The sequence below is a fragment of the Coregonus clupeaformis genome, unplaced genomic scaffold (assembly GCF_020615455.1).
Source record: "Coregonus clupeaformis isolate EN_2021a unplaced genomic scaffold, ASM2061545v1 scaf0798, whole genome shotgun sequence".
Taxonomy (NCBI): Eukaryota; Metazoa; Chordata; class Actinopteri; order Salmoniformes; family Salmonidae; genus Coregonus; species Coregonus clupeaformis.
In genome coordinates this window covers 153483-178981 of record NW_025534253.1, presented here as the reverse complement: position 1 = coordinate 178981, position 25499 = coordinate 153483, and the positions used below count along the sequence as shown (strand labels likewise).

At 42.3% G+C, this 25499-nt stretch overlaps 1 protein-coding gene across 1 annotated transcript in view; it reads right to left on the bottom strand.

Moving 5' to 3' along the window:
* LOC121555246 (NLR family CARD domain-containing protein 3-like) overlaps positions 1 to 24837 on the bottom strand; it is a 28625-nt gene extending 3788 nt beyond the window's left edge. Inside the window, exons 1-3 of the mRNA XM_045216784.1 lie at positions 24771 to 24837; positions 7988 to 9788; positions 7622 to 7654 (exon numbers count right to left, since the gene is read on the bottom strand). Coding sequence (XP_045072719.1) covers positions 7622 to 7654; positions 7988 to 9788; positions 24771 to 24837 — 1901 coding nt within the window. The remainder of the gene's footprint in view (positions 1 to 7621; positions 7655 to 7987; positions 9789 to 24770) is intronic.
* Between the last annotated feature and the right edge of the window lie 662 nt (positions 24838 to 25499).

Here is a 25499-nt window from a genome sequence, read left to right as displayed (position 1 = left end):
TTTGACTGGGCTGAGCGGGAGCTATGCTTCCGCAGAGGAAGGGAGCCAGCAGGCCAGAGGTGGATGAACGCAATGCCCTCGTTTGGGTGTAGGGACTGATCAGAGCCTGAAGGTACAGAGGTGCCGTTCCCCTCACTGCTCCATTGGCAAGCACCATGGTCTTGTAGCGGATGCGAGCTTCAACTGGAAGCCAGTGGAGTGTGCGGAGGAGGGGGGTGACGTGAGAGAACTTGGGAAGGTTGAACACCAGACGGGCTGCGGCATTCTGGATGAGTTGTAGGGGTTTAATGGCACAGGCAGGGAGGCCAGCCAACAGCGAGTTGCAGTAGTCCAGACGGGAGATGACAAGTGCCTGGATTAGGACCTGTGCCGCTTCTTGTGTAAGGCAGGGTCGTACTCTCCGAATGTTGTAGAGCATGAACCTGCAGGAGCGGGTCACCGCCTTGATGTTGGCGGAGAACGACAGGGTGTTGTCCAGGGTCACGCCTAGGCTCTTCGCACTCTGGGAGGAGGACACAGCGGAGTTGTCAACCGTGATGGCGAGATCATGGAACGGGCAGTCCTTCCCCGGGAGGAAGAGCAGCTCCGTCTTGCCAGGGTTCAGCTTGAGGTGGTGATCCGTCATCCATACTGATATGTCTGCCAGACATGCAGAGATGCGATTCGCCACCTGGTTATCAGAAGGGGGAAAGGAGAAGATTAGTTTTTTAAAGGTGTCCCATACAATAAGGGGATTCGCTGTACCTATGTTATGTTGGAAAAAAATAGTTATAAATTCCTTTGTTCTAATTATAAATAAATTATCATCCAATAGGCTTTGATTAAATTTCCAATATCCTCGCCCACGTGGAAATTCAGTAAGAGTAATATATATGCCTATTACATGATGGTCTGACCGCATTCTGTCCCCTATCAACACTTTTTTTACTTTTGGTGCCAACGAGAATGAGATAAGAAAGAAGTCAAGACGACTAGCTTGATTCAGTCTCCGCCATGTATATCTCACTAGATCAGTATATTTAAGCCTCCATATATCTACTAGTTCTAATGTATCCATGACATTCACAATTTCCTTAAGAGCATGTGGGTGATTGTTTGTGGTGTGATTTCCTTTACGGTCCATTGAGCTATTTAAAACAGTATTATAATCCCCCACCATAATAATATTGTCTTGAGTTGCTTGCAGGCTTGATAATTTATTATATATATTGTCAAAGAATTGTGGATCATCATTATTTGGTCCGTAAAGGTTAATGAGCCATATCTGTTTATGGTCCAATAACATATTTAAAATAATCCATCTACCTTGTGTATCTATTTGTACAATTTGCACATTTGGATCGAAATTACTATTAATTAATATCATCACCCCTTTTGAATTTCTTTGCCCATGGGAGAAGTATATTTCCCCCCATTCTTTTTTCCACGCTACTTCATCTCGAATTGTTGAATGAGTTTCCTGTATACAATAGATATTATATTCCTTCTCTTTGAGCCATGTAAATATTGTTCTTCTTTTGTTATTATCAGCTAAGCCATTACAATTATAACTGGCTATACTTATTTCACCATACACCATAATGAGACACAAGTTTCAAGTCTATTTATCATTATATATGTTTGTAAATTTACCAATAAAAAATAGCGTAATGATTGGGTGTCCATATAGCTGTACCGTGATATTTGCATTGCATTTTTGCTCACCGTTCTTGTGATCATTTTGACCCCACGGCGTGAGATCTTGCGTGGAGCCCCAGATCGAGGGAGATTATAAATGGTCTTGTATGTCTTCCATTTCCTAATAATTGCTCCCACAGTTGATTTCTTCAAACCAAGCTGCTTACCTATTGCAGATTCAGTCTTCCCATCCTGGTGCAGGTCTACAATTTTGTTTCTGGTGTCCTTTGACAGCTCTTTGGTCTTGGCCATAGTGGAGTTTGGAGTGTGACTGTTTGAGGTTGTGGACAGGTGTCTTTTATACTGATAACAAGTTCAAACAGGTGCCATTAATACAGGTAACGAGTGGAGGACAGAGGATCCTCTTAAAGAAGAATTTACAGGTCTGTGAGAGCCAGAAATATTGCTTGTTTGTAGGTGACCAAAAACTTATTTTCCACCATAATTTGCAAATAAATTCATAAAAAATCCTACAATGTGATTTTCTGGAAAAAAAAATCTCAATTTGTCTGTCATAGTTGACATGCACCTATGATCAAAATTACAGGCCTCTCTCATATTTTAAGTGGGAGAACTTGCACAATTGGTGGCTGACTAAATACTTTTTTTCCCCACTGTAAGTGAATATGTCCAAATTATTAAGACTTTTTCAAATGGAAGAACTAGATACGTAAAGTGCTTTCATTTCTAAACAGTAACACAGATATGTATGAAAATATCCTCAAATAAAAGGTGACATTCTGTACTGTTGCCTAATATGAAATATTCTATATCAAATACAAAATGCTGGAGCATAGCACCAAATGTAAAACTGTAAGCTTCACTGTCCAAACACATATGGTGTGGACTATGTGTGCCTGGTAAACACATGTGGATCTGGTGAACAGTTATCACTTGTTGACCAACAACAGGAATACTGACCTCAGAGTCTCCAGTTTACAGTGGGGATTCCCCAGTCCAGCAGAGAGCAGCTTCACTCCTGAATCCTTCAGGTCATTGTTACTCAGATCCAGCTCTCTCAGATGTGAGGGGTTTGACTTCAGAGCTGAGACCAGAGAAGCACAGCCTTCCTCTGTGACTAGACAGCCTGACAGCCTGCAAAGAGTCAAATCATATTGAAACCACACTGCTATTCTTTGGTGGTGAAAATAGTGGCAGTATATTTTTTCAGATACATTTTCAGATATATCAGTGTCCTGAAACCTGCCATATATATTTATTAAAAAATTAATGTATGATTATTGGAAATTACAAATGATCAAAGTATTGCTTGTAGAGAGAAAAACCTAAAGTACAAATATTTGAGTAGACTGACCAGAGCAGTTTAAAAAGCAGTATCAGTCAAAAGACAGACAGTGAGGTATCAGATTTAGATTGTATTGAGTATACAGTCCACACCATATCTATTTTCACAGTAAAGCTAACATTTTAAATGTGGCTCTATACTCCAGCATTTTGGATTTGAGATCAAATGTTTTATATGAGGTGACAGTATATAATGTCACCTTTAATTTGAGGGAATTTTTATACATATCTGTTTCACCGTTTAGAAAAATAAAAGCCCTTTATGTATCTAGTCCCCCTTTTTCAAGAAGTCAAGTATTCTGACCAGTTAACTTATAGTGTATTAAAGTAGTCAAAAGTTTAGTATTTGGTCCCATATTCTTTGAATGCAATGACTAAATCAAGCCTGTGACTGCCATGATTGAGAAAAATCATGAATGAATCATGAATAATTAAGAGTGAGAAAGTTACAGAGGCTACAACAAAACATGCTAACCTCTCACCATTACCAATAACAGAGGGGGTATAATATAATAATAATAATAATATGCCATTTAGCACACGCTTTTATCCAAAGCGACTTACAGTCATGCGTGCATACATTTTTGTGTATGGGTGGTCCCGGGGATCGAACCCACTACCTTGGCGTTAGAAGCGCCATGCTCTACCAGCTGAGCTACAGAGGACCTTGTTCCTCTGTAACTTTCTCATTCATCATCATTCACGATTCATTCATGATTATTCATAGTCATGGTAGCATCCACATCAGGGGTGTCAAACTCATTTTAGCTCAGGGGCCACATGGAGGAAAATCTATTCCCAAGTGGGCCGGACCGGAAAAATCATGGTATATATAACTTAAAAACAACAACTTCAGATTGTTTTGTTTGTTTTAATACGATCAACATACAACATAAAGCTGGAGCCTGAGGACAGTGTGTCCAAAATAGTACAAGCACAACATCACTATTAATCATAAAACACGTCAAGTTTATTTGAAAATTCAAAAGAAAAAGAACACACAAACACACAATGCCTCAGTGATTAACATAACTTTTTCACAGATCAAAGAACTATATCAGGGTGTCATTTCTCAGGCAGAAATGTAGATAAAAATAATGAAATCCTGTTCCCCAAACAAGTGCAAGAACCACAGAGTCAAGAATAGGTTAAATATACAAATAAAATAAAAACAATTAAAAACAATAGCACATCAACATAAAAACATATAAATATAAAGCTGGAGCCTGAGGACAGTGTCCAAAAGCACAACATCACTATTAATCATAAAACACCTCAAGTTATTTGAAAGTTCTGAGGACAAAGAACACACAAACACACAATGCCTCAGTGATTAACAGAACTGTTTCACAGATCATAGAACTATATCAGGGTGTCATTTCTCAGGCAGAAATGTAGATACAAATAATGAAATCTTGTTCCCCAAACAAGTGCAAGAACCACAGAGTCAAGAATAGGTTAAATATACAAATAAAATAAAATCTATTAAAAACAATAGCACATCCACATAAAAACATAAATCTGAAAGCGTTGCTCAAACTCCCGTAACAGTCCTGTTATTTTATCTTTGAACCGCTTCATGTCTGCCACATGTTGGGTCGCGCCCACATTTTTCAGACAGGGGAAGTGAGCTGCATCACCACCGGCAAGTTGCGTCTCCCACAATGACAGCTTCAACTTGAAAGAACGTATGCTGTCATAATACTGCGTGACAACTTTGTTGCGCCCTTGCAGCTGTTTGTTCAAGTTATTCAGGTGCTCTGTAACATCCACCATAAATGCAAGGTCCGGCATCCATTCTGCGGAATGAAATTCTAACACTGGTTTGCCCTTTTCTTCCATGAACTGTTCAATTTCTTCTCGTAAATCAAAGAAACGCCTCAGCACAGCACCTCGGCTTAACCATCTTACCTCAGTGTGGTATGGCAGGCCATAGATGTGGTCTTTCTCTCTGAGAAGGCTGTCAAACTGACGGTGATTCAGGCTTCTGGATCGGATGAAATTAACAGTTTGGATGACCACCTTCATGACGTTATCCATCTTTAATGACTTGCAACACAAAGCCTCCTGTTGCAAAATACAGTGAAAAGTCAAAAAATCACGTCCTCCATTTGCAGATTGCACTTTCTCTCTGAACTTTGTCACAACGCCTGCTTTTTTTCCCGATCATTGAGGGCGCACCATCTGTAGCCAGGCTGACAGCGCGGGACCAGTCCACTCCGACCCTGTCCAGCGCGCCGACGAGTGCGGTAAAAATATCAGCTGCTGTCGTTGTATCTGTCATCGGCACCAACTCCACGAACTCCTCGGTGACGGTCAATGTGTCATCAACTCCGCGGATGAAAAAATGGCCAGTTGTGCAACATCTGTAATGTCCGTGCTTTCATCAATTGCAACCGAAAACGCAATAAATGACTCACATAGTGGCGACGAAGATTATATTCTTTCAGCACTGCAACATGCTCTGAACACACCAAACATACAGCTTTCCCATTCAATTCCGTGATTAAATAGGATGACCATTTTTCTTGGAACACTCTGCACTCTGCGTCCACTTTTCTATTTTTTGACAGAGACATATTGGGGCAATGAGGGTGCCAAAGCACATAATGTTAAAAGTAGAAGCCGTAATAAATATCGCGGGCAAAACAAAGTAGCTCATTGGCTGCACATGCTTGACCTACTTGCTCTGCCCCGGTATAAACAGTTTGCTTGCTTAACACAATTAATATTGCGCCATCCAGTGGACGCAATTGGAACAGCAGTTTATTTTATTGAAAATTGCAGCGCATTTGTATACTTTACAAAATATATTATTATAATTTTTTTTTTTTTATCATCTCGCGGGCCGGATTAAACCCGTTTGCGTGCCTGATCCGGCCCGCGGGCCGTACGTTTGACACCCCTGATCCACATGAATGTAGAAGTGTTGAGAAACATCTTCTATTCTTACTGACAATACAAGTGAAGTGACTCCAAAATGACAGGACATTATTCACCATTCAGTTTCTATTAGGAAAAATATAATCTATAACACAACCAAGACAAACTGCAAATGTATTCAACAAGTTTGTAGAATCACAAGCTTGATGTAATCACTGCAGGTAAGGAATATGGGACCAAATACTAAACTTTTGACTAAATGAATTTGTCCAAATAATTACGACTTATTCAAATGGGAGAACTAGACACATAAAATGCTTTCATTTCTAAACGGTAAAACAGATATGTATGAAAAACATAAAATAAAAGGTGACATTCTGTACTGTCGCCTAATATGAAACATTCTATCTCAAATCCAAAATGCTGGAGCATATCGCCAAATGTAAAACTGTAAGCTTCACTGTCCAAACACATTTGGTGTGGACTATGTGTGCTTGGTAAACACATGTGGATCTGGTGAACAGTTATCACTTGTTGACCAACTACAGGAATACTGACCTCAGAGTCTCCAGTTTACAGTGGGGATTCCCCAGTCCAGCAGAGAGCAGCTTCACTCCTGAATCCTTCAGGTCATTGTTACTCAGGTCCAGCTCTCTCAGGTGTGAGGGGTTTGACTTCAGAGCTGAGACCAGAGAAGCACAGCCTTCCTCTGTGACTAGACAGCCTGACAGCCTGACAAGAGTCAAATCATATTAAAACCACACTGCTATTCTTTGGTGGTGAAAATAGTGGCAATATATTTTTTTAACATATTCAGATATATCAGTGTCCTGAAACCTGCCATATCTATTCATAAATTAATGAATGTTTCATTATTAGAAATGATCATATATTGATTGTAGAGAGAAACATGTATAGTACGAATATTTGAGTAGACTGACCAGAGCAGTTTAAAAAGCAGTATCAGTCAAAAGACAGACAGTGAGGTATCAGATTTAGATTGTATTGAGTATACAGTCCACACCATATCTATTTTCACAGTAAAGCTAACATTTTAAATGTGGCTCTATACTCCAGCATTTTGGATTTGAGATCAAATGTTTCATATGAGGTGACAGTATATAATGTCACCTTTAATTTGAGGGAATTTTTATACATATCTGTTTCACCGTTTGGAAAAATAAAAGCCCTTTATGTATCTAGTCCCCCTTTTTCAAGAAGTCAAGTATTCTGACCAGTTAACTTATAGTGTATTAAAGTAGTCAAAAGTTTAGTATTTGGTCCCATATTCTTTGAATGCAATGACTAAATCAAGCCTGTGACTGCCATGATTGAGAAAAATCATGAATGAATCATGAATAATTATGAGTGAGAAAGTTACAGAGGCTACAACAAAACATGCTAACCTCTCACCATTAACATCAAATAAAAGGTGACATTCTGTACTGTTGCCTAATATGAAACATTTTATCTGAAATCCAAAATGCTGGAGCATAGCGCCAAATTTAAAACTGTAAGCTTCACTGTCCAAACACATATGGTGTGGACTACGTGTGCCTGGTAAACACATGTGGATCTGGTGAACAGTTATCACTTGTTGACCAACTACAGGAATACTGACCTCAGAGTCTCCAGTTTACAGTGGGGATTCCCCAGTCCAGCAGAGAGCAGCTTCACTCCTGAATCCTTCAGGTCATTGTTACTCAGATCCAGCTCTCTCAGGTGTGAGGGGTTTGAACTGAGAACTGAGGCCAACACTTCACAGGATGTGTCTTTACAGCCAGTGAGTCTGTCAACAGAGTAAATACCATGAGGGACAGGTTGTATTAAAATGTTACATTTAGCTTCCCTGCTTACACTGTTACCCCTGCACTAATAATGTGAACACTGTGTATAGATGTCTCAATGCTACAACTTTTCTGATCCGTTTGTATTACAGTTTGTTTAAGACTTTTCAGCTGATAGAAAGTTTAGTCAGCCAATGAAAATATTGTTGTTCTTACATACAGTAAAGTTTGGTCTGAGGGATAGTCACATGAGTACTTACAGAGCCAGTCAGCCAATAAAAATGCTGCTGTAACTACAATGTATTTTGGTGTGGGATATTTCCATGAATACTTACAGAGCTTTCCTGCAGCCTCTCACAGCTGGGAGCAGTCTCCTACGACCCTCCTCTGATGTCTTGTATACCTTCGGGTCAAACACATCCAGAACCTCCTCTGATATCTGTAGCATGTAGGCCAGCGCTGAACACTGAGAAAGTGTGAGGTTTATGGATCTCTTCTCTGACCTCAAGTACGCTTGGATTTCCTCCTGTACTGAATGGTCTTTCATCTCTATCAGACAGTGGAAGAGATTGATGCACCTCTCAGGGGAGATGTTCTTCCTCTGCATCACCTTAAGGGATCGGATTGTTTTCTGGACGCTGTCTGGACTGCTTTCTGTCTGTGTCACCAGACCTCGTAGGAGTTTCTGATTGGACTCCAGTGACATGCCATGAAGGAAGCGGACAAAGAGGTCCAGGTGTCCGTTCTTGCTCTCCAAGGCTTTATCCACGGTACTCTTCAGCAGCTCATGCAAGGTTAGCTCTTCAGATGCAGCTCTAGACCTTCTCTTGAGGAAGGGCTTCAGTGCATCCATGTTCTTGGTGGTGTAACAATGGTACATGTAGACAGCTGAGAGAAACTCCTGAATGCTCAGATGAACAAAGCAGTACACCACTCTCTGAAATAACACAGACTCTTCTTTAAAGATTTGTGTGCACACTCCTGAGTACACTGAGGCTTCTTTGACATCAATGCCACACTCTTTCAGGTCTTCTTCATAGAACATGAGATTACCCTTCTCCAGATTTTCAAACGCCAGCTTCCCCAGCTTCAGAATAATTTCCTTATCTGACTCCATGAGCTCCTGTTGATCCATCTCATCTCTTCCATGATATTTCTGGTTCTTCAGGCTGGTCTGAATGAGCAGGAAGTGTATGGACATCTCAGTCAGAGTCGTGGGTATCTCTCTCCTCTTGTCTGTACTCAACATGTGTTCAAGGACTATTGCAGAAATCCAACAGAACACTGGCATGTGGCACATGATGTGGAGGCTCCTTGATGTCTTTATGTGTGAGATGATTCTGCTGGCCAGGTCCTGATCGCTGAATCTCTTCCTGAAGTACTCCTCCTTCTGTGGGTCATTGAACCCTCGTACCTCTGTCACCTGGTCAACACACTCAGGGGGGATCTGATTGGTTGCTGCTGGTCGGGAGGTTATCCATAGGAGAGCAGTGGGAAGCAGATTCCCCTTGATGAGGTTTGTCAGCAGAACATCGACAGACGACGTCTGGGTGACATCAGACACCTTTTCATTGTGCTGGAAATCCAATGGAAGTCTGCTTTCATCCAAACCATCAAAGATGAACATAGCTTTACAGGCAGTGAGTTTCTTTGCATTGCCTATGTCTAGTTCTGTGTGGAAGCCATTTAAAAGTCTGAGAAGACTGTACTGGAGATCTTTAATCAAGTTCAGCTCCCGGAAAGGAAGCACAAATATGATATCCACATCTTGGTTCGCCTTCTCTTCAGCCCAGTCTAGGATGAACTTCTGCACAGAGACTGTTTTTCCGATGCCAGCGATGCCCTTCGTCAGCACAGTTCTGATGCTTCTCTCTTGGCCTGGTAAGGGTTTAAATATGTCATTGCAGTGGATTGCTGTGTCATGTGAGGTTGGTGTCCTGGATGCTGTCTCTAGCTGCCACACCTCATGTTCATTGTTAACCCCTTCACTCTCTCCCTCGGTGATGTAGAGCTCTGTGTAAATCCTGTTGAGGGGAGTTTGGTTCCCTGCTTTTTCGATACCTTCTATCACACATTCATACTTCCTTTTCAGACTGTCTTTATGGTTTACTATAGCTCTCAGCAGGCTGTCATCCACTACAAGGGAAGAGGAAAAATGATGTGTATCAGAAACATTCATTGACAGGATGAAAAGTGGGCCTTCCACAACTACAGTAACTTCTATTATCTCATAATATTGTAGTTAACTACTGTAAATCATATTAAGGTATTGACTTGGCCCACGTGTGCAAGTGGTCTTACTGTTTACAGAGCCTCTTGTTTTATTGGGTTGACTCAGGTGCTGTAGTACAGGCCGTGTTCTGGATCTCTTTCTACACTGGGGACAGTCATTGTCTCCTGAAGGAGCAGGTTTCTCCCAGTATCTGGTGATGCACTGTCTGCAGAACCTGTCTCCACAGGTGATAGAGACTGGATCCCTCAGCACCTGCTGACACACTGCACACCTGGACTGATCCTCTGGCAGAGTAGACCTTCCACTACAGAGAAAAAGGAGAGAGAGATTGTAGATGTTAATACTGATCCTTTAACAGAGTAGACCTTCCCCTACAGAGATAAAGGAGAGAGAGATTGTAGATGTTAATACTGATCCTCTAACAGAGTAGACCTTCCCCTATAGAGATAAAGGAGAGAGAGATTGTAGATGTTAATACTGATCCTCTAACAGAGTAGACCTTCCCCTACAGAGATAAAGGAGAGAGAGATTGTAGATGTTAATACTGATCCTTTAACAGAGTAGACCTTCCACTACAGAGATAAAGGAGAGAGAGATTGTAGATGTTAATACTGATCCTTTAACAGAGTAGACCTTCCACTACAGATATAAAGGAGAGAGAGAGAGAGATTGTAGATGTTAATACTGAACCTTTAACAGAGTAGACCTTCCACTACAGAGATAAAGGAGAGAGAGATTGTAGATGTTAATACTGATCCTTTAACAGAGTAGACCTTCCACTACAGAGATAAAGGAGAGAGAGAGATTGTAGATGTTAATACTGATCCTTTAACAGAGTAGACCTTCCACTACATAGATAAAGGAGAGAGAGAGAGATTATAGATGTTAATACTGATCCTTTAACAGAGTAGACCTTCCACTACAGAGATAAAGGAGAGAGAGAGATTGTAGATGTTAATACTGATCCTTTAACCGAGTAGACCTTCCACTACAGAGATAAAGGAGAGAGAGATTGTAGATGTTAATACTGATCCTTTAACAGAGTAGACCTTCCACTACAGAGATAAAGGAGAGAGAGATTGTAGATGTTAATACTGATCTTTAACAGAGTAGACCTTCCACTACATAGATAAAGGAGAGAGAGATTGTAGATGTTAATACTGATCTTTAACAGAGTAGACCTTCCACTACATAGATAAAGGAGAGAGAGATGATAGATGTTAATACTGATCCTTTAACAGAGTAGACCTTCCACTACAGAGATAAAGGAGAGAGAGATTGTAGATGTTAATACTGATCCTTTAACAGATTAGACCTTCCACTACAGAGATAAAGGAGAAAGAGATTGTAGATGTTATTACTGATCCTTTAACAGAGTAGACCTTCCACTACAGAGATAAAGGAGAGAGAGAGAGAGATTGTAGATGTTAATACTGATCCTTTAACAGAGTAGATCATCCACTTCAGAGATAAAGGAGAGAGAGAGAGAGATTGTAGATGTTAATACTGATCCTTTAACAGAGTAGACCTTCCACTACAGAGATAAAGGAGAGAGAGATTGTAGATGTTAATACTGATCCTTTAACAGAGTAGACCTTCCACTACAGAGATAAAGGAGAGAGAGATTGTAGATGTTAATACCGATCATTTAACAGAGTAGATCATCCACTACAGAGATAAAGGAGAGAGAGATTGTAGATGTTAATACTGATCCTCTAACAGAGTAGACCTTCCACTACAGAGATAAAGGAGAGAGAGAGAGATTGTAGATGTTAATACTGATCCTTTAACAGAGTAGACCTTCCACTACAGAGATAAAGGAGAGAGAGAGAGATTGTAGATGTTAATGCTGATCCTTTAACAGAGTAGATCATCCACCAATGTTCCCTCTAAATGTTTTGGGGCACTGAGCAAATTTATGCTCTTGTGAGCGGAAACTTGAACATTGTGAGAATTCTGAGCAACTTCCGGCGCACGTTTACAGTGAACACTGACGCTGTACCCTTACAGTTGTAGACAGTAGCCAATAGGATGTACCCTGACAGTTGTAGACAGTAGCCAATAGGCTGTACCCTTACAGTTGTAGGCAGTAGCCAATAGGCTGTACCCTTACAGTTGTAGACAGTAGCCAATAGGCTGTACCCTGACAGTTGTAGACAGTAGCCAACAGTCTGTACCCTTACAGTTGTAGACAGTAGCCAATAGGCTGTTGTGGCTATTTGAGTATAATGTAGGCCTACCAACCAAACCAATGGAGCAAATCCTATATGTGGTGTTCAATGCAGGCCTACATTGCATGAGACTTCAAAAAAAGTTTTTACCTTATTCAGGGCTTGCCATTAACCCTTAAAATTATATCGACGCACCAGTGCGTCAACCTAAGTAACATAAAAAAAGTCCCCAACAAAATCAGTCAGTTTAAGCTGGAGATATCGTCTCAATCCACCGCATCCGCCTATGTTGGCCTTCCACATCTGCGGTTGAAGGTGGCGGATCTGAAAATTAGTATTCTCACGAAAATGTCTGTAGCATCTGTATGATCCCACTATTATAATTGAGAGACTCTCATGAACATGGTAGTGTTCTCCGTTTTGCTCTACCACCCACACAAGTGCTACGGGACTCATCTGAAGCTATCCCATACAAACTAATAGAAGTATGGAGGTAGTTTTGTGCCCCATAAATATGGGGTTATATGGGTAAAAAAAATAAAGAATCCTGATCTGTCTTATGTCTCCTAGATACAGGACAGACGCTTCAAAACCTTATTCCTTATGATGTATTTTTTTTGACTGTCTTTTTTTTGCCATTTATGAATGTGTAATTCAATGAGTTTATATGGGCTTTAGTAGTAAAGGCCAAATTCAATATTTTATCAAATAATTGTTATATATATATATATATATATATATATATATATATATATATATATATATATATTGTGATGTCACGAGAGGCTGTGTCCTGGAGGGACGTTACATCCCCCTGAGATGGCTGCAAACCCAGACAGCTATGGCTCCATCTGCTGGTATGGTCGGGAACTCCAACCCTCTATGGCCAATCTTCCCACGCAGCTGAAACCAATCAGGAGCTGATGAGCTGAAGGTTTTTTTGAAGGGAAGAGACACGGTCTGGAGGGTGGGCTCTGGGAAGAAGAGAATTGTGTTATAATTTCGTTAGTTGCCGAAGACGGTTAATAAAATCCTTGTTTTGGTTGAACCTGGTCTCCCTGCACTACTTGGGCAATCCCGCTGAAAGCTGTGTAGCCTCTCGTGACGTCACAGATGGTGGAGAATACGGGCACGCTCAAGCGTTAATAGTGCATGTCAGAGGAGGATACCGAAGGTTTGATCACCCAGTTTTCCAAGTTGGCCGTAGGCTCCCCGCCGACTGAAATGGAGGACATATTGAAAGCCCTTGTTGCTGGCCAGCAAGCCCAGATGCAAGCAAACGTGGCTCTCTTGGAGGAGCAAAAGAAAGCCAACCTTCTGAAGGCAGAGGAATTGCAGTTGCAGAGACAGAGGGTGGTCCAAAATACCCGCCCAATAAAGGCAAGTGACTTTATATCTAAGATGGGAGCTACCGATGACATTGAGGCATACCTGCATGCATTTGAGGCCACGGCCACTAGGGAAGCCTGGCCCAAGCAACAGTGGGTTGGTCTGTTAGCCCCCTTTCTAACCGGGGAATCGCTGAATGCTGTCCGGGACCTGGGCCCTGACCAGGTTACTGACTATGATGCCCTGAAGTCTGAGATCCTCAGCAGATATGGACTCACAAAGTTTGGTATGGCCCAGCGCTTTCACAGCTGGACCTTCCAACCAGACCAACCTCCTCGGGCGCAGATGCATGAACTTGTCCGAATCGCAAGGAAATGGCTGGATCCGCAGAGGAATACAGCAGCGGCGGTGGTGGAGGCCGTTGTGGTGGATCGTTACCTCACGCGCCCTGCCTTATGAGGCAAAACGGTTCATCAGTCAACAGGCCTTGACCACGGCTGATCTGACCGTGGAAGCTGTGGAAAAGTACCAGGCCACAGCGGAGATGCTGAATGCTTCCCGAAAAGACCCCAGGAGTGCGGCCCCACCACAAATGGGAAGAACCCGTCCAAAGGACCCCAAGGTCTCGAACCCAGCCACGTCAGGACTTATCCCGGCTCCAGGGGGAGCCAGAAACCAGGCGGGTCCAAGAAGAGTACACCAGGAGGGGGAAACTCGACAGTGTTACCGGTGTGGGGAGATGGGACATATCTCCTGGCAGTGTGGGAAACCAGCCGATGAACCTATGCCCACTGCGGAGTCCTCCAGCTCAGCACCCACACACCGTTTTGCCTCGCTCTTGGGAGTCGTAGATGGCGGCCCAGATCGACCCCCCCACCTGCCCGGTAACTGTGAATCACCATGATGTGGAGGCCTTACTGGATTCTGGTAGCCGGGCCACCCTGGTGCGTAAGGATTTGGTGGGCCCAACGTGTCTGACCCCGGGGAAAGTCCTCCCAGTTTCCTGTGTCCATGGGGACACCAGAGAATACCCCATTACTGAACTTACAATGACCAGCACACGGGGAACCATACACACGACGGCGGGGGTGGTTGATTCCCTCCCCGTCCCTGTCCTAATTGGACGAGACTGCCCAGCCTTTTACCCACTCTGGAGAGAGTCTCAGGAGAGGATAACCCGAGTACCTCGGAAACGGAGAGGCAAGACTCATCCTGGTAAGGCTCCGGTGCAATCCTCCGAATTACTCACTCCCGCCCGGGCTCTGATAGGGATGGCAGGTGCCCAGACCGACACAGAGACGGAGCTACAGAATCTGGACAAAGAACTGTCTGGTCTGAAGGGGACCGCTGAGAGGTATCGTTTGTTAAAGCAACAGTTAGACATGAAGACAGAAGAGTTAGATATCCTCCAGGCTAAACTCCAACAGAGCTCCTTCCCTAAGCAACAGGAGGAGCTGGAGAGGCTGCGCAGGACCATCGAGGAGTGTGAGGAGACCCTGCGCAGTAGTAAGGAGGTCCAGAAGAAGGCAGAGGAGAAGTACAAGGTGTTGGAGAACAAGATGAAGAATGCGGAGGCAGAGAGAGAGAAGGAACTGAAAGCTGCTCAACAGAAGCTAAACTCTGCTAAAACCAAGGCTGATGCGTTCAGTAAGAAACTCAAGGAGAGACAACAGGAGGCTGAGTCCCTGGTCCTAGAGGTGGAGGAGTTGAAGAGAGAGCAGGCTGGCAAGCACCACGGCAATGCGGACGCCCTCTCCCGGCGTGATGCCTTCTTCGCTGCCGTTACCCCGACGAGGACGTCGGTCCCGAGGAGGGGGATGTGTGATGTCACGAGAGGCTGTGTCCTGGAGGGACGTTACATCCCCCTGAGATGGCTGCAAACCCAGACAGCTATGGCTCCATCTGCTGGTATGGTCGGGAACTCCAACCCTCTATGGCCAATCTTCCCACGCAGCTGAAACCAATCAGGAGCTGATGAGCTGAAGGTTTTTTTGAAGGGAAGAGACACGGTCTGGAGGGTGGGCTCTGGGAAGAAGAGAATTGTGTTATAATTTCGTTAGTTGCCGAAGACGGTTAATAAAATCCTTGTTTTGGTTGAACCTGGTCTCCCTGCACTACTTGGGCAATCCCGCTGAAAGCTGTGTAGCCTCTCGTGACGTCACAATATATATATATATATATATATATATATATACATATATATAACTATGTTTTACATCTAATGCTAGCTAGCTACCCAACCAGCCCATAGAGAGAGCATTGCGGATGTTGTAGTCAACTTTAACTGCAACAGATTTCAACAACAATTTTCAAGTTGCTACCAACCTTACTATAACACGAAAATATAATATTTGTTCACAAAAAACATTGTTCTCACATATTAGTGTTATTTAACGCTGTAAATTATAGGAATTTGTGGTTTTGGGTGGATTTTTCCTTTAATTTAGGCACGACAGAAAACCATAAAAGCCCAGTGATGTAGCTATGCTCTTTTAGGTAAATCAATGAAACAAGCTCCAGTAGGCTAATCTTTTTGAGTGTGGACTGTACTGTATGGTATTATACTGTATTATATGGACTGGAATTACACACATTGTTCAAACCATGAAGCTGGGAGAGAACATGCATGCTTTCGCAGGACATAAGCTAGCGAATTAGATTGGAATAATAGGGCCTACTTTACATGTATAATGTATATATCCACCTTTCATAATATTCCCCCTAATGTTATTAGCCTACCTCCTCCTTCTCTCTCTATTGTTGCTTCATTCCTTCCTCGCTTTAAAACAGTTAAATGAAATAGGTTTCGTTGTCCTGATCTTTCATCATTGTAATGACATGCTGAATAATACAGGACTAGAATAAGATGCAGACGGCTTTCACTTCTTTTCACGAAGATTGAACAGTTATAGGTCTGAATAAACAACTGCTATAGCCCAGTGTTTCCCAAACCTGGTCCTGGGGCCCCTCCCCCGGGTGCACGTTGTGGTTTTCGCCCTAGAACTACACAGCTGATTGAAATCATCAAAGCTTGATGTCAGCCACACCAATGTGTCGGAGGAAACCACTTTCGACTGACAACTGAAGTCAGCTTGCAGGCGCCCGGGCTAGAGCGTGGCGAGCCAAGGGAAGCCCCTTGGCCAAACCCTCCCCTTGGACGGCACTGGGCCAAATGTGCGCCGCCCTATGGGCCCGGTCATGGCCGGCTATAGTGGCGCCTCAGCACTGGGATGCATTGCCTTATGAAAGGAGAAATCCACCCATTCCTATAATTTACATTGTTAAATAACACTACTAATAATATTACTAATATGTGAGAACAATATTTTTTTGTGATCAAATGTTTCATTTAGCCGTTATAATAAGGTTGGTAGAAACATGTAAACATCGTTTTGGGTTTCTGTCGCAACTCAGGTCGACTACAAAATCCACAATACAATGCTCTCTCTGTGGGCTGGCTAGCTAGCAAGCAAGCAAACGTAGCTACACACATTAATACCAGAGACAATATCAGCATGTGAAGTAGCTAGTTAGCTGTAAAGTGGCCTAAACAAACTGCACTATCAATTTAGGGGGTCTACAATCTCACCATGTTCAACCTGCAGATCGATGTGCCTCACAGAGTGGGGTCTGACGTTCACAACGGCAGAGATACTTTTGAGGAGATGGGGAAACTCCATTGGACTCCTGGTAACGCCCATTGTGTACATTGCCCATGCTACGTCCATGGGCCGCGCGGTGCATTCTGGGCGATTCTGGGACAAGGAGAGCTCTCCTTCAAGGAGTGAACGGGAGGCAATTGAGTGCTAGCTAAAAAAAAAAACATTAGCACGAATTTCGTCAACAAGGTACAACATTACGAATCTTTTCCGAGTTATGATATAATTGATCTCTTTATATCTGTAATATTGTATAGCTTTGGAATCGTCACATTATGTACTTTCGAGGAAAATAGGCACGTTGCTCGACTCATACCCTGACTTTGAGAAGGGATTGCGCGACGATTAGTTTAGCAACCGCGTGACGCTGCATGACAACTTCAACGGGATTGGTCGACAGTCTGCTGGGGGTGGAGCGTTATACTCTCCGACGTGCATTGCCCAATGTGATTCCTATCTGTTTTCTCTAATATCGCTGGCAACGGCACCATGCAATGCACCCTGGACTGAAGAGGCAGACAAATAGGAGAAATGTGCTAGACAGATGGTTTTATTTGGTTTTATTTCCTGCAGTGTCTATTCATTGTCCAAACGCACGGCCGCTTTCTGGCTTGCTCCTGACTGCTATAGAGTTAGTACACATCACTCCCAAACATTCTAAATAATTTATTAAAACGTGAAAATGAACATTTCTAAGTGGTCACTTGTCAGAAAATGTTTTAAAAGTATCATATTATTCCCGGGGGTGTATAATGCATTTAATTCAGTTGACTGATTGCCTTATATGAACTGTAACTCAGTAAAATATTTGAAATTGTTTGCTGTTGCGTTTATATTTTTGAGAAAAAGACTGCGAGAGAGTGCTGGCATGTGCATTGATTTAAAGCAACGATATTCAAGTGATAGGCTGTTTTAAAACTCTGCCACTGCAATAAATAAAAATATAAGTATCTTTACAATAAAAAATGTGGCTCCCCCCCCGAAACCAGATGTAGATGTGTAAATTAGACTCGCATTCTGTCCTTATGTTACTGTAGCAACAGTTACCATGATGAGATGGTAGGTCTACATGCATTGTCCTGCGCTCCATCCTGAGAGGTGCTCTGTCCCCACCCGGAGGGTTGATGATTGATCATGCAGATCGCAGAGACAAGGCCGTCGATAAGCCAGATTTAGACATTGCATATAATTTAACAGTTCCATTTTACGTTTTGCTGTTAATATAAACAATGTATTATAATCGACCGGTTTGTGGGTTTGAACGGTGGTGGGTTTGAACGGTAGATATCGGTAACCCGGTTCCCGCTATTCAACCCTAATCACCATGCACTCCTTAAATATCTCAGTGTCAGTGAAGAACTTGGTGTGTTAAGTTAAAACCAGGGCTCTAATTGAGGGGGTATGTGAGGGTATTGTGGCTTTTGTTAAAGAAAATGGCTGATTATATAAAGCGATCTATATGCCAGAAACAAGCTGTAAAATGCAGGCGAAAGACGTGACCGATGCATATTGGGCATCTTTGATTTGTCTATGATATTCAGAGGCTGCACAACATTTTATAGGATAAACAAAATTGACTTTGCTTAAGCAATGTGTGATTCTGTCACCATCAATTGATGTTCGACATTTCAACCGGCTGTTAAACAACATACTAACTCTAAATGAGTCAGGAGCAAGCCAGGTAGCCTAAGGAACGAAAATGAATTATTTAGGCTGTATTATTATTATTATTATTATTATTATTATTATTCCAAGGCTATAGCCTGCCATTTAAGAAATCAATTGTGAAGCATTTCAAATCAAAATCAAATGAAATTGTATTGGTCACATGCACATATTTAGCAGATGTTATTGCGGGTGCAGCGAAATGCTTGTGTTTCTAGCTCCAACAGTGCAGTAGTATTTAACAATTCACCACAGTACACACTAATCTAAAAGTAGAAGAATGGAATTAAGAAATATATAAATATTAGGACGAGCAATGTCGGAGTGGCATAGACTAAGATACAGTAGAATAGAATAGATTACAGTATATACATATGAGATGAGTAAAGCAGTATGTAAACATTATTAAAGTGGTTAGTGTTCCATTATTAATGTGGCCAGTGATTCCATGTCTGTGTATATCGGGCGGCAGCCTCTAAGGTGCAGGGTTGAGGAACCGGCTGGTAGTGTTCCATTATTAATGTGGCCAGTGATTCCATGTCTGTGTATATCGGGCGGCAGCCTCTAAGGTGCAGGGGTTGAGGAACCGGCTGGTAGTGTTCCATTATTAATGTGGCCAGTGATTCCATGTCTGTGTATATCGGGCGGCAGCCTCTAAGGTGCAGGGTTGAGTAACCGGTGGTAGCCGCCCAGTCATGGCATGTAGCATTGGTCACATGCTGCATGCTGGCAGGAGCATTCAGCATTTCAACAACCCATGAACAACAGCACTTCAACAACATGCCTATAAATTGAGCATTTAGGCTGTATAAAACGCATGCCTTATTAAGCTATACAGTGCCTTTGAATTTACTTTTTAGAAACACGAGTTTGGCCAGTCTTTGGTTTGAGGATCATGTGGTGAGTTATAAATGCCTGGTTTGTTAATTTAGCCTAGCAGAGGCTAGTGTATTCCCACGCCCTAATCACAGTCAACACAAATCTATTTTGTAACAACAATATCATGGAATGAAATAGAATACATTAGAAAATGATAGTTTCCCCAAAAATAATTTCCAAGTGCACATTTGCCCACCTGATGATTTGCGGCTGCTGTGTTGAAAAATAAATAACTTTTTCTCGAATTCATTGATGATCAGATACTTCAGTTGTAACTGGTTCTGTTGCATTCCATGTTTACAGTTGATGGACATAATGTAGAATAATAGTGAAGACATCAAAACTATTAAATAAAACATATGGAATCATGTAGTAACGAAAAAAGTGTTTTTAGCAACCCTTTTGCCTTCATAACAGCTTTGCACATTCTTGGCATTCTCTCAACCAGCTTCACCTGGAATGCTTTTCCAACAGTCTTGAAGCAGTTCTCACATATGCTGAGCACTTGTTGGCTGCTTTTCCTTCACTCTGCGGTCCAACTCATCCCAAACAATCTCAAACGGGTTGAGGTCGGGTGATTGTGGAGGCCAGGTCATCTGATGCAGCTCTCCATCACTCTCCTTCTTGGTCAAATAGCCCTACACAGCCTGGGGGGGTGTTGGGTCAGTGTCCTGTTGTAAAAGAAATGGTAGTCCCACTAAGCGCAAACCAGATGGGATGGCGTATCGCTGCAGAATGCTGTGGTAGCCATGCTGGTTAAGTGTGCCTTGAATTCTAAATAAATCACAGACAGTGTCACTAGCAAAAGCACCCCCACACCATCACACCATCACACCTCCTCCTCCATGCTTCACGGTGGGAACCACACATGCGGAGATCATCTGTTCACCTACCCTGCATCTCACAAAGACACGGCGGTTGGAACCAATCCAAAGAAAAGGATAGGCGGGAGCTTTGTGGACAACAACACCCATTGTGAGGGCAGAGAGACGGATCTTGTCAGTGTATCCATAATCTTTGATTGCACTGAATTAAATTCGACTTTCTGTTACTCAAATTCAAATTCCTGTGGGATGTGGCCAATTAGAATTTCAACTCATGAGCAATGTTTTCTCCAACTTGATAGTTTTCCCGATTAGTTAACACTATTAACATTTGCCTCTACTGTGGGAATTCTGATGGAATCAACACAATATTAGCCACTTTCAGTCCAACATACTGAAATAAAACAAACTATGCAAGACTTAGTATACAAAATTAACTATGCAATAGATTTTGTAGGCAGAGCGCATCAGAGAAGGATTCTGTAGCATTGACAGGCACGACTCAGGCCTGTACTCTGAGCCATAGTACTCATGCATAAGAAAACAAAAAATGAAAGAAAAGCATTGCAAGTTTACATTTTGCAAAGTTAGTGTGGGAGAGGTAGAATTTTTTTGTTATCGATCAATAATGAAAAACCTCCTGGCATTGACAACTTAGATGGGAAGCTACTGAGGATGGTAGCTGACTCTATAGCCACTCCTATCTGTCATATCTTTAATCTGAGCCTAGAGGAAAGTCTTTGTCCTCAGGCCTGGAGGGAAGCCAAAGTCATTCCGCTACCCAAGAGTGGTAAAGCGACCTTTACTGGTTCTAACAGCAGACCTAGCAGCTTGCTGCCAGCTCTTAGCAAACTGTTGTGTTTGACCCAATACAATGCTATTTCTCTGTAAACAAATTAACAACAGACTTCCAGCATGCTTCTAGAGAAATTAATATACTTGGCCACTGTTAAAACTGTAACTTCCAGCTGGTACAGCCTCAGTGTTCACAGTAAACGTGTGCCGGAAGTTGTACAGAATTTTCACAACATTCAAGTTTGCGCTCAGCAGACCTGAAATTTGCTCAATGACGATTAATCTTCCTCATGAGTTGAATGGGAGTCAATTCCAAAATTCTGAATTGAGCCCAACCCTGATTGCTACACATATTATGACCTGTGTCTTTATCTAAACCAAAGCAGTTTGACTTCTTAGCAATGGAGTTGCAACTGTGAGCTGCTGTAAACCTATGTGATTGGGTACAAAGGTTGAGTCTCTAGATTCCCTTGCTGCACTGGGGAAATAATGAAATGGTTGTCGTGGTGATTTAAACTGGGCCTGGTTATCTCCCAACTCGGAGGCCATGTCATTTGTTACATTTCAGCCAATTGATAAAAGCAGCTACAAGGCTGAACCTAAAAGACAACTCTAAATTGATACTTATTTATATTATCCTAAAATCCTTTATCTCATTCTATTGAGTCTCTTTGTTCAACAGGTAGCCTACGCTATTAATATTGTAGCAAACAGCGGGGCAGGGAAGTGAACCCGGGTCTCTGGCGAGAAAGGCAAACACCCTACACATGGCAATAGGGTTAACCCACATGGTGGGAATTGTAACGTGGCTCACTACACAGCCCCCTCCAAAACAGGAAGGTATTGGGGATTTTTCAGTAGACTATAGTTCAATCCTTTTAGACTCAGTAGACTATAAGTTAAACAGTTAATCACAACATGACAAGCACGGAGCCAGGGTTAAACATAGTTACATCTCTGTTGCTAGGCAGGAACTTCATTGGTTCCTCTCGCTGGTGTAGTCATGGCCCTGCCTGATGCTAGAACCTTCGTGGGCGTGGAAGTTTCTTCTCTCTTCATCTGATCTGACTTCGGGTCGAATTCCTCCCTCCTCCCTAATCCACGGCTGTCCTGCCTTATCAGTGACTGAAACCAGACTGTTGCCCTTTGCCTCCCTCCTTAGGCATATTCCTGGAACGGAGCCAGGGGTTAAACATAGTTCAGACTATAAGTTAAACATGGTTAATCACAGCATGACAGGTGTTGGGACTGAGTGGTACAGAAGGAAGAGGCTTGGAAGAATGCCTGCAATGTGTGAGAACTGCCTGCTATGTGTGGGAACTGTATATGATTGAGAAATTGATTATGGACCTGCCATGTTTAAGCCATGTTTAAGTACCGATTGATAGGTATGGGAATCAATTAGGGGGTCAGAATGGAGCCAGGAAATGGCTCTGCTAGTTTTACAAGACAGGGCTGTTATTTTTACATGACAGGGCTGTTATTTTTACAGGACAGAGCTGTTATTTCTACAGGACAGGGCTGTTATTTTTACATGACAGGCCTGTTATTTTTACATGATAGGGCTGTTATTTTTACAGGACAGGGCTGTTATTTCTCAGGACAGGGCTGTTATTTTTACATGACAGGGCTGTTATTTCTACAGGACAGGGCTGTTATTTCTACAGGACAGGGCTGTTATTTCTACAGGACAGGGCTGTTATTTCTACAGGACAGGGCTGTTATTTTTACATGACAGGGCTGTTATTTTTACATGACAGGGCTGTTATTTTTACATGACAGGGCTGTTATTTTTACAGGACAGGGCTGCTATTTTTACATGACAGGCCTTGGTTCCGCCACTAATGTTTCCAGACACTGAATTAGAAGGGAGAGAAGTCAGATACCGCCATTATTATAAAATAAGGAAGTGGGCGGAGCGGTCAAGAGGTGAAAACTGGAGACAATGGTGGAGGAACCAAACAGGGAGAGATTAAGCTAAAATGTATGTAAAATGAGTAAGGATGAAACTGTATATAAACTGAGAGCTGAGAGGTGGAAAGTGAGATGCTCTGCAGACCACCTCGGCTCTATTATCTGTGTAATAAAGTATATCTTAATTCTACAAAAATTCTGAAAGTACTTTTTGTTTTCCTGACGACAAATACAATTTTCGACATCAAAGGCACTACTCAGCCCCCTCACACGTCCAGGCTTTCTGATGGCCTCATGGCCACCATCCCACTTTTGTAGCAAATGGCGGGGCAGGGAAGCAAACCCGGGTCGCTGGCGTGAAAGGCAAACACCCTACACATCATGCCATTGGCACTAAGAGGGTTAACCCACTTGGTGGGAATTGTAACGTGGCTCATATACTGAGGATCGTTGCACTATAGTGGAACAAATATGATACAATTACATATTTCATACGAAATGTGAAATGTAGAACTATGATATATTCATATGCTATATGTTTTAGAATTTGACTTACCCAATCCCAGATAGCGCCTGTCCCAGGATTTACTATACTATAATTACACCATACATTTAATTTCTCTACACACTTCACAATAATCTTACATTGTAGCCTGAATTCACTACCAGAACATGTCAAATCATTGAGATGTTTCCCATTCTGCTCAGAGAGCAACTTCCTGATGACGAGCGGTCTGTATCTATGTTCTAGTTGCAGTTGATCTCCCATTCTGCTCAGAGAGCAACTTCCTGATGACGAGCGGTCTGTATCTATGTTCTAGGTGCAGTTGATCTCCCATTCTGCTCAGAGAGCAACTTCCTGATGACGAGCGGTCTGTATCTATGTTCTAGGTGCAGTTGATCTCCCGTTCTGCTCAGAGAGCAACTTGTATTTGCCACATGCGCCGAATACAACAGGTGTAGACATTACAGTGAAACGCTTACTTACAAGCCCTTAACCAACAATGCAGTTTTTGAGTAGTATGAGAAAGCACCCTGGATCATTATTAAACCCCATAGTATTTCATACAGTAATGATGATCAGTAGTATCAGAAATCACCCTGGATCATTATTAAACCCCATAGTATGTCATACAGTAATGATGATCAGTAGTATTAGAAATCACCCTGGATCATTATTAAACCCCATAGTATTTCATACAGTAATGATGATCAGTAGTATCAGAAATCACCCTGGATCATTATTAAACCCCATAGTATTTCATACAGTAATGATGATCAGTAGTATGAGAAATCACCCTGGATCATTATTAAACCCCATAGTATTTCATACAGTAATGATGATCAGTAGTATCAGAAATCACCCTGCATCATTCATCATATCAGACATTTCCCTCTATTTCTCCCCACATGGAACTGCTGATGTAAAAGGGCTTCATAAATAAATGATTGATATAACGTTGAACTCCCAACCTCCCAACCAGACTACAGTCTGTTACATTCTCACATTCCCCACAGATCTGGGAGGAATTCCCCTTTTATAATCTATAATGTATGGCAGTAATCTTACTTTGGGTCAAAGGGCATTGGTCCACTGATAACATTGAGAGGATTGTACATGGACCAGTCATGGACAGACAGCTGGGTACTGGAGACTGCTCTCTGGGTCTGGGGGTTGGCAGTGCCCCCCTCCTCTCTCTCCTCAGAGACACTCATCTTAGGAGTGTGTTCCAACTTCCAGAATTACAGTGTGATAAAAAGACTCACACACCATTTAGGAGACACACACTTCCTTGATTAAACATATACTTACTAGAGTTTACAGGATATCCTGCTCTGTCCTCTCTCCAGTTTAGAGTTTATAGGATATCCTGCTCTGTCCTCTATCCAGTTTAGAGTTTATAGGATATTCTGCTCTGTCCTCTCTCCAGTTTAGAGTTTATAGGATATCCTGCTCTGTCCTCTCTCCAGTTTAGAGTTTATAGGATATCCTGCTCTGTCCTCTCTCCAGTTTAGAGTTTATAGGATATCCTGCTCTGTCCTCTCTCCAGTTTAGAGTTTATAGGATATCCTGATCTGTCCTCTCTCCAGTTTAGAGTTTATAGGATATCCTGCTCTGTCCTCTCTCCAGTTTAGAGTTTATAGGATATCCTGATCTGCCCTCTCTCCAGTTTAGAGTTTATAGGATATCCTGATCTGTCCTCTCTCCAGTTTAGAGTTTATAGAATATCCTGCTCTTTCATCTACGAATATTTAATGGCTGGACAAGAACAAATATACTTTTATATAGGTATGCTTTCTACACACCATGAGGATAAACCATTAACCATGAGGTGTAGCTAACTGTTTTCTTTACTGACAACTGGGGTTAGAGACAG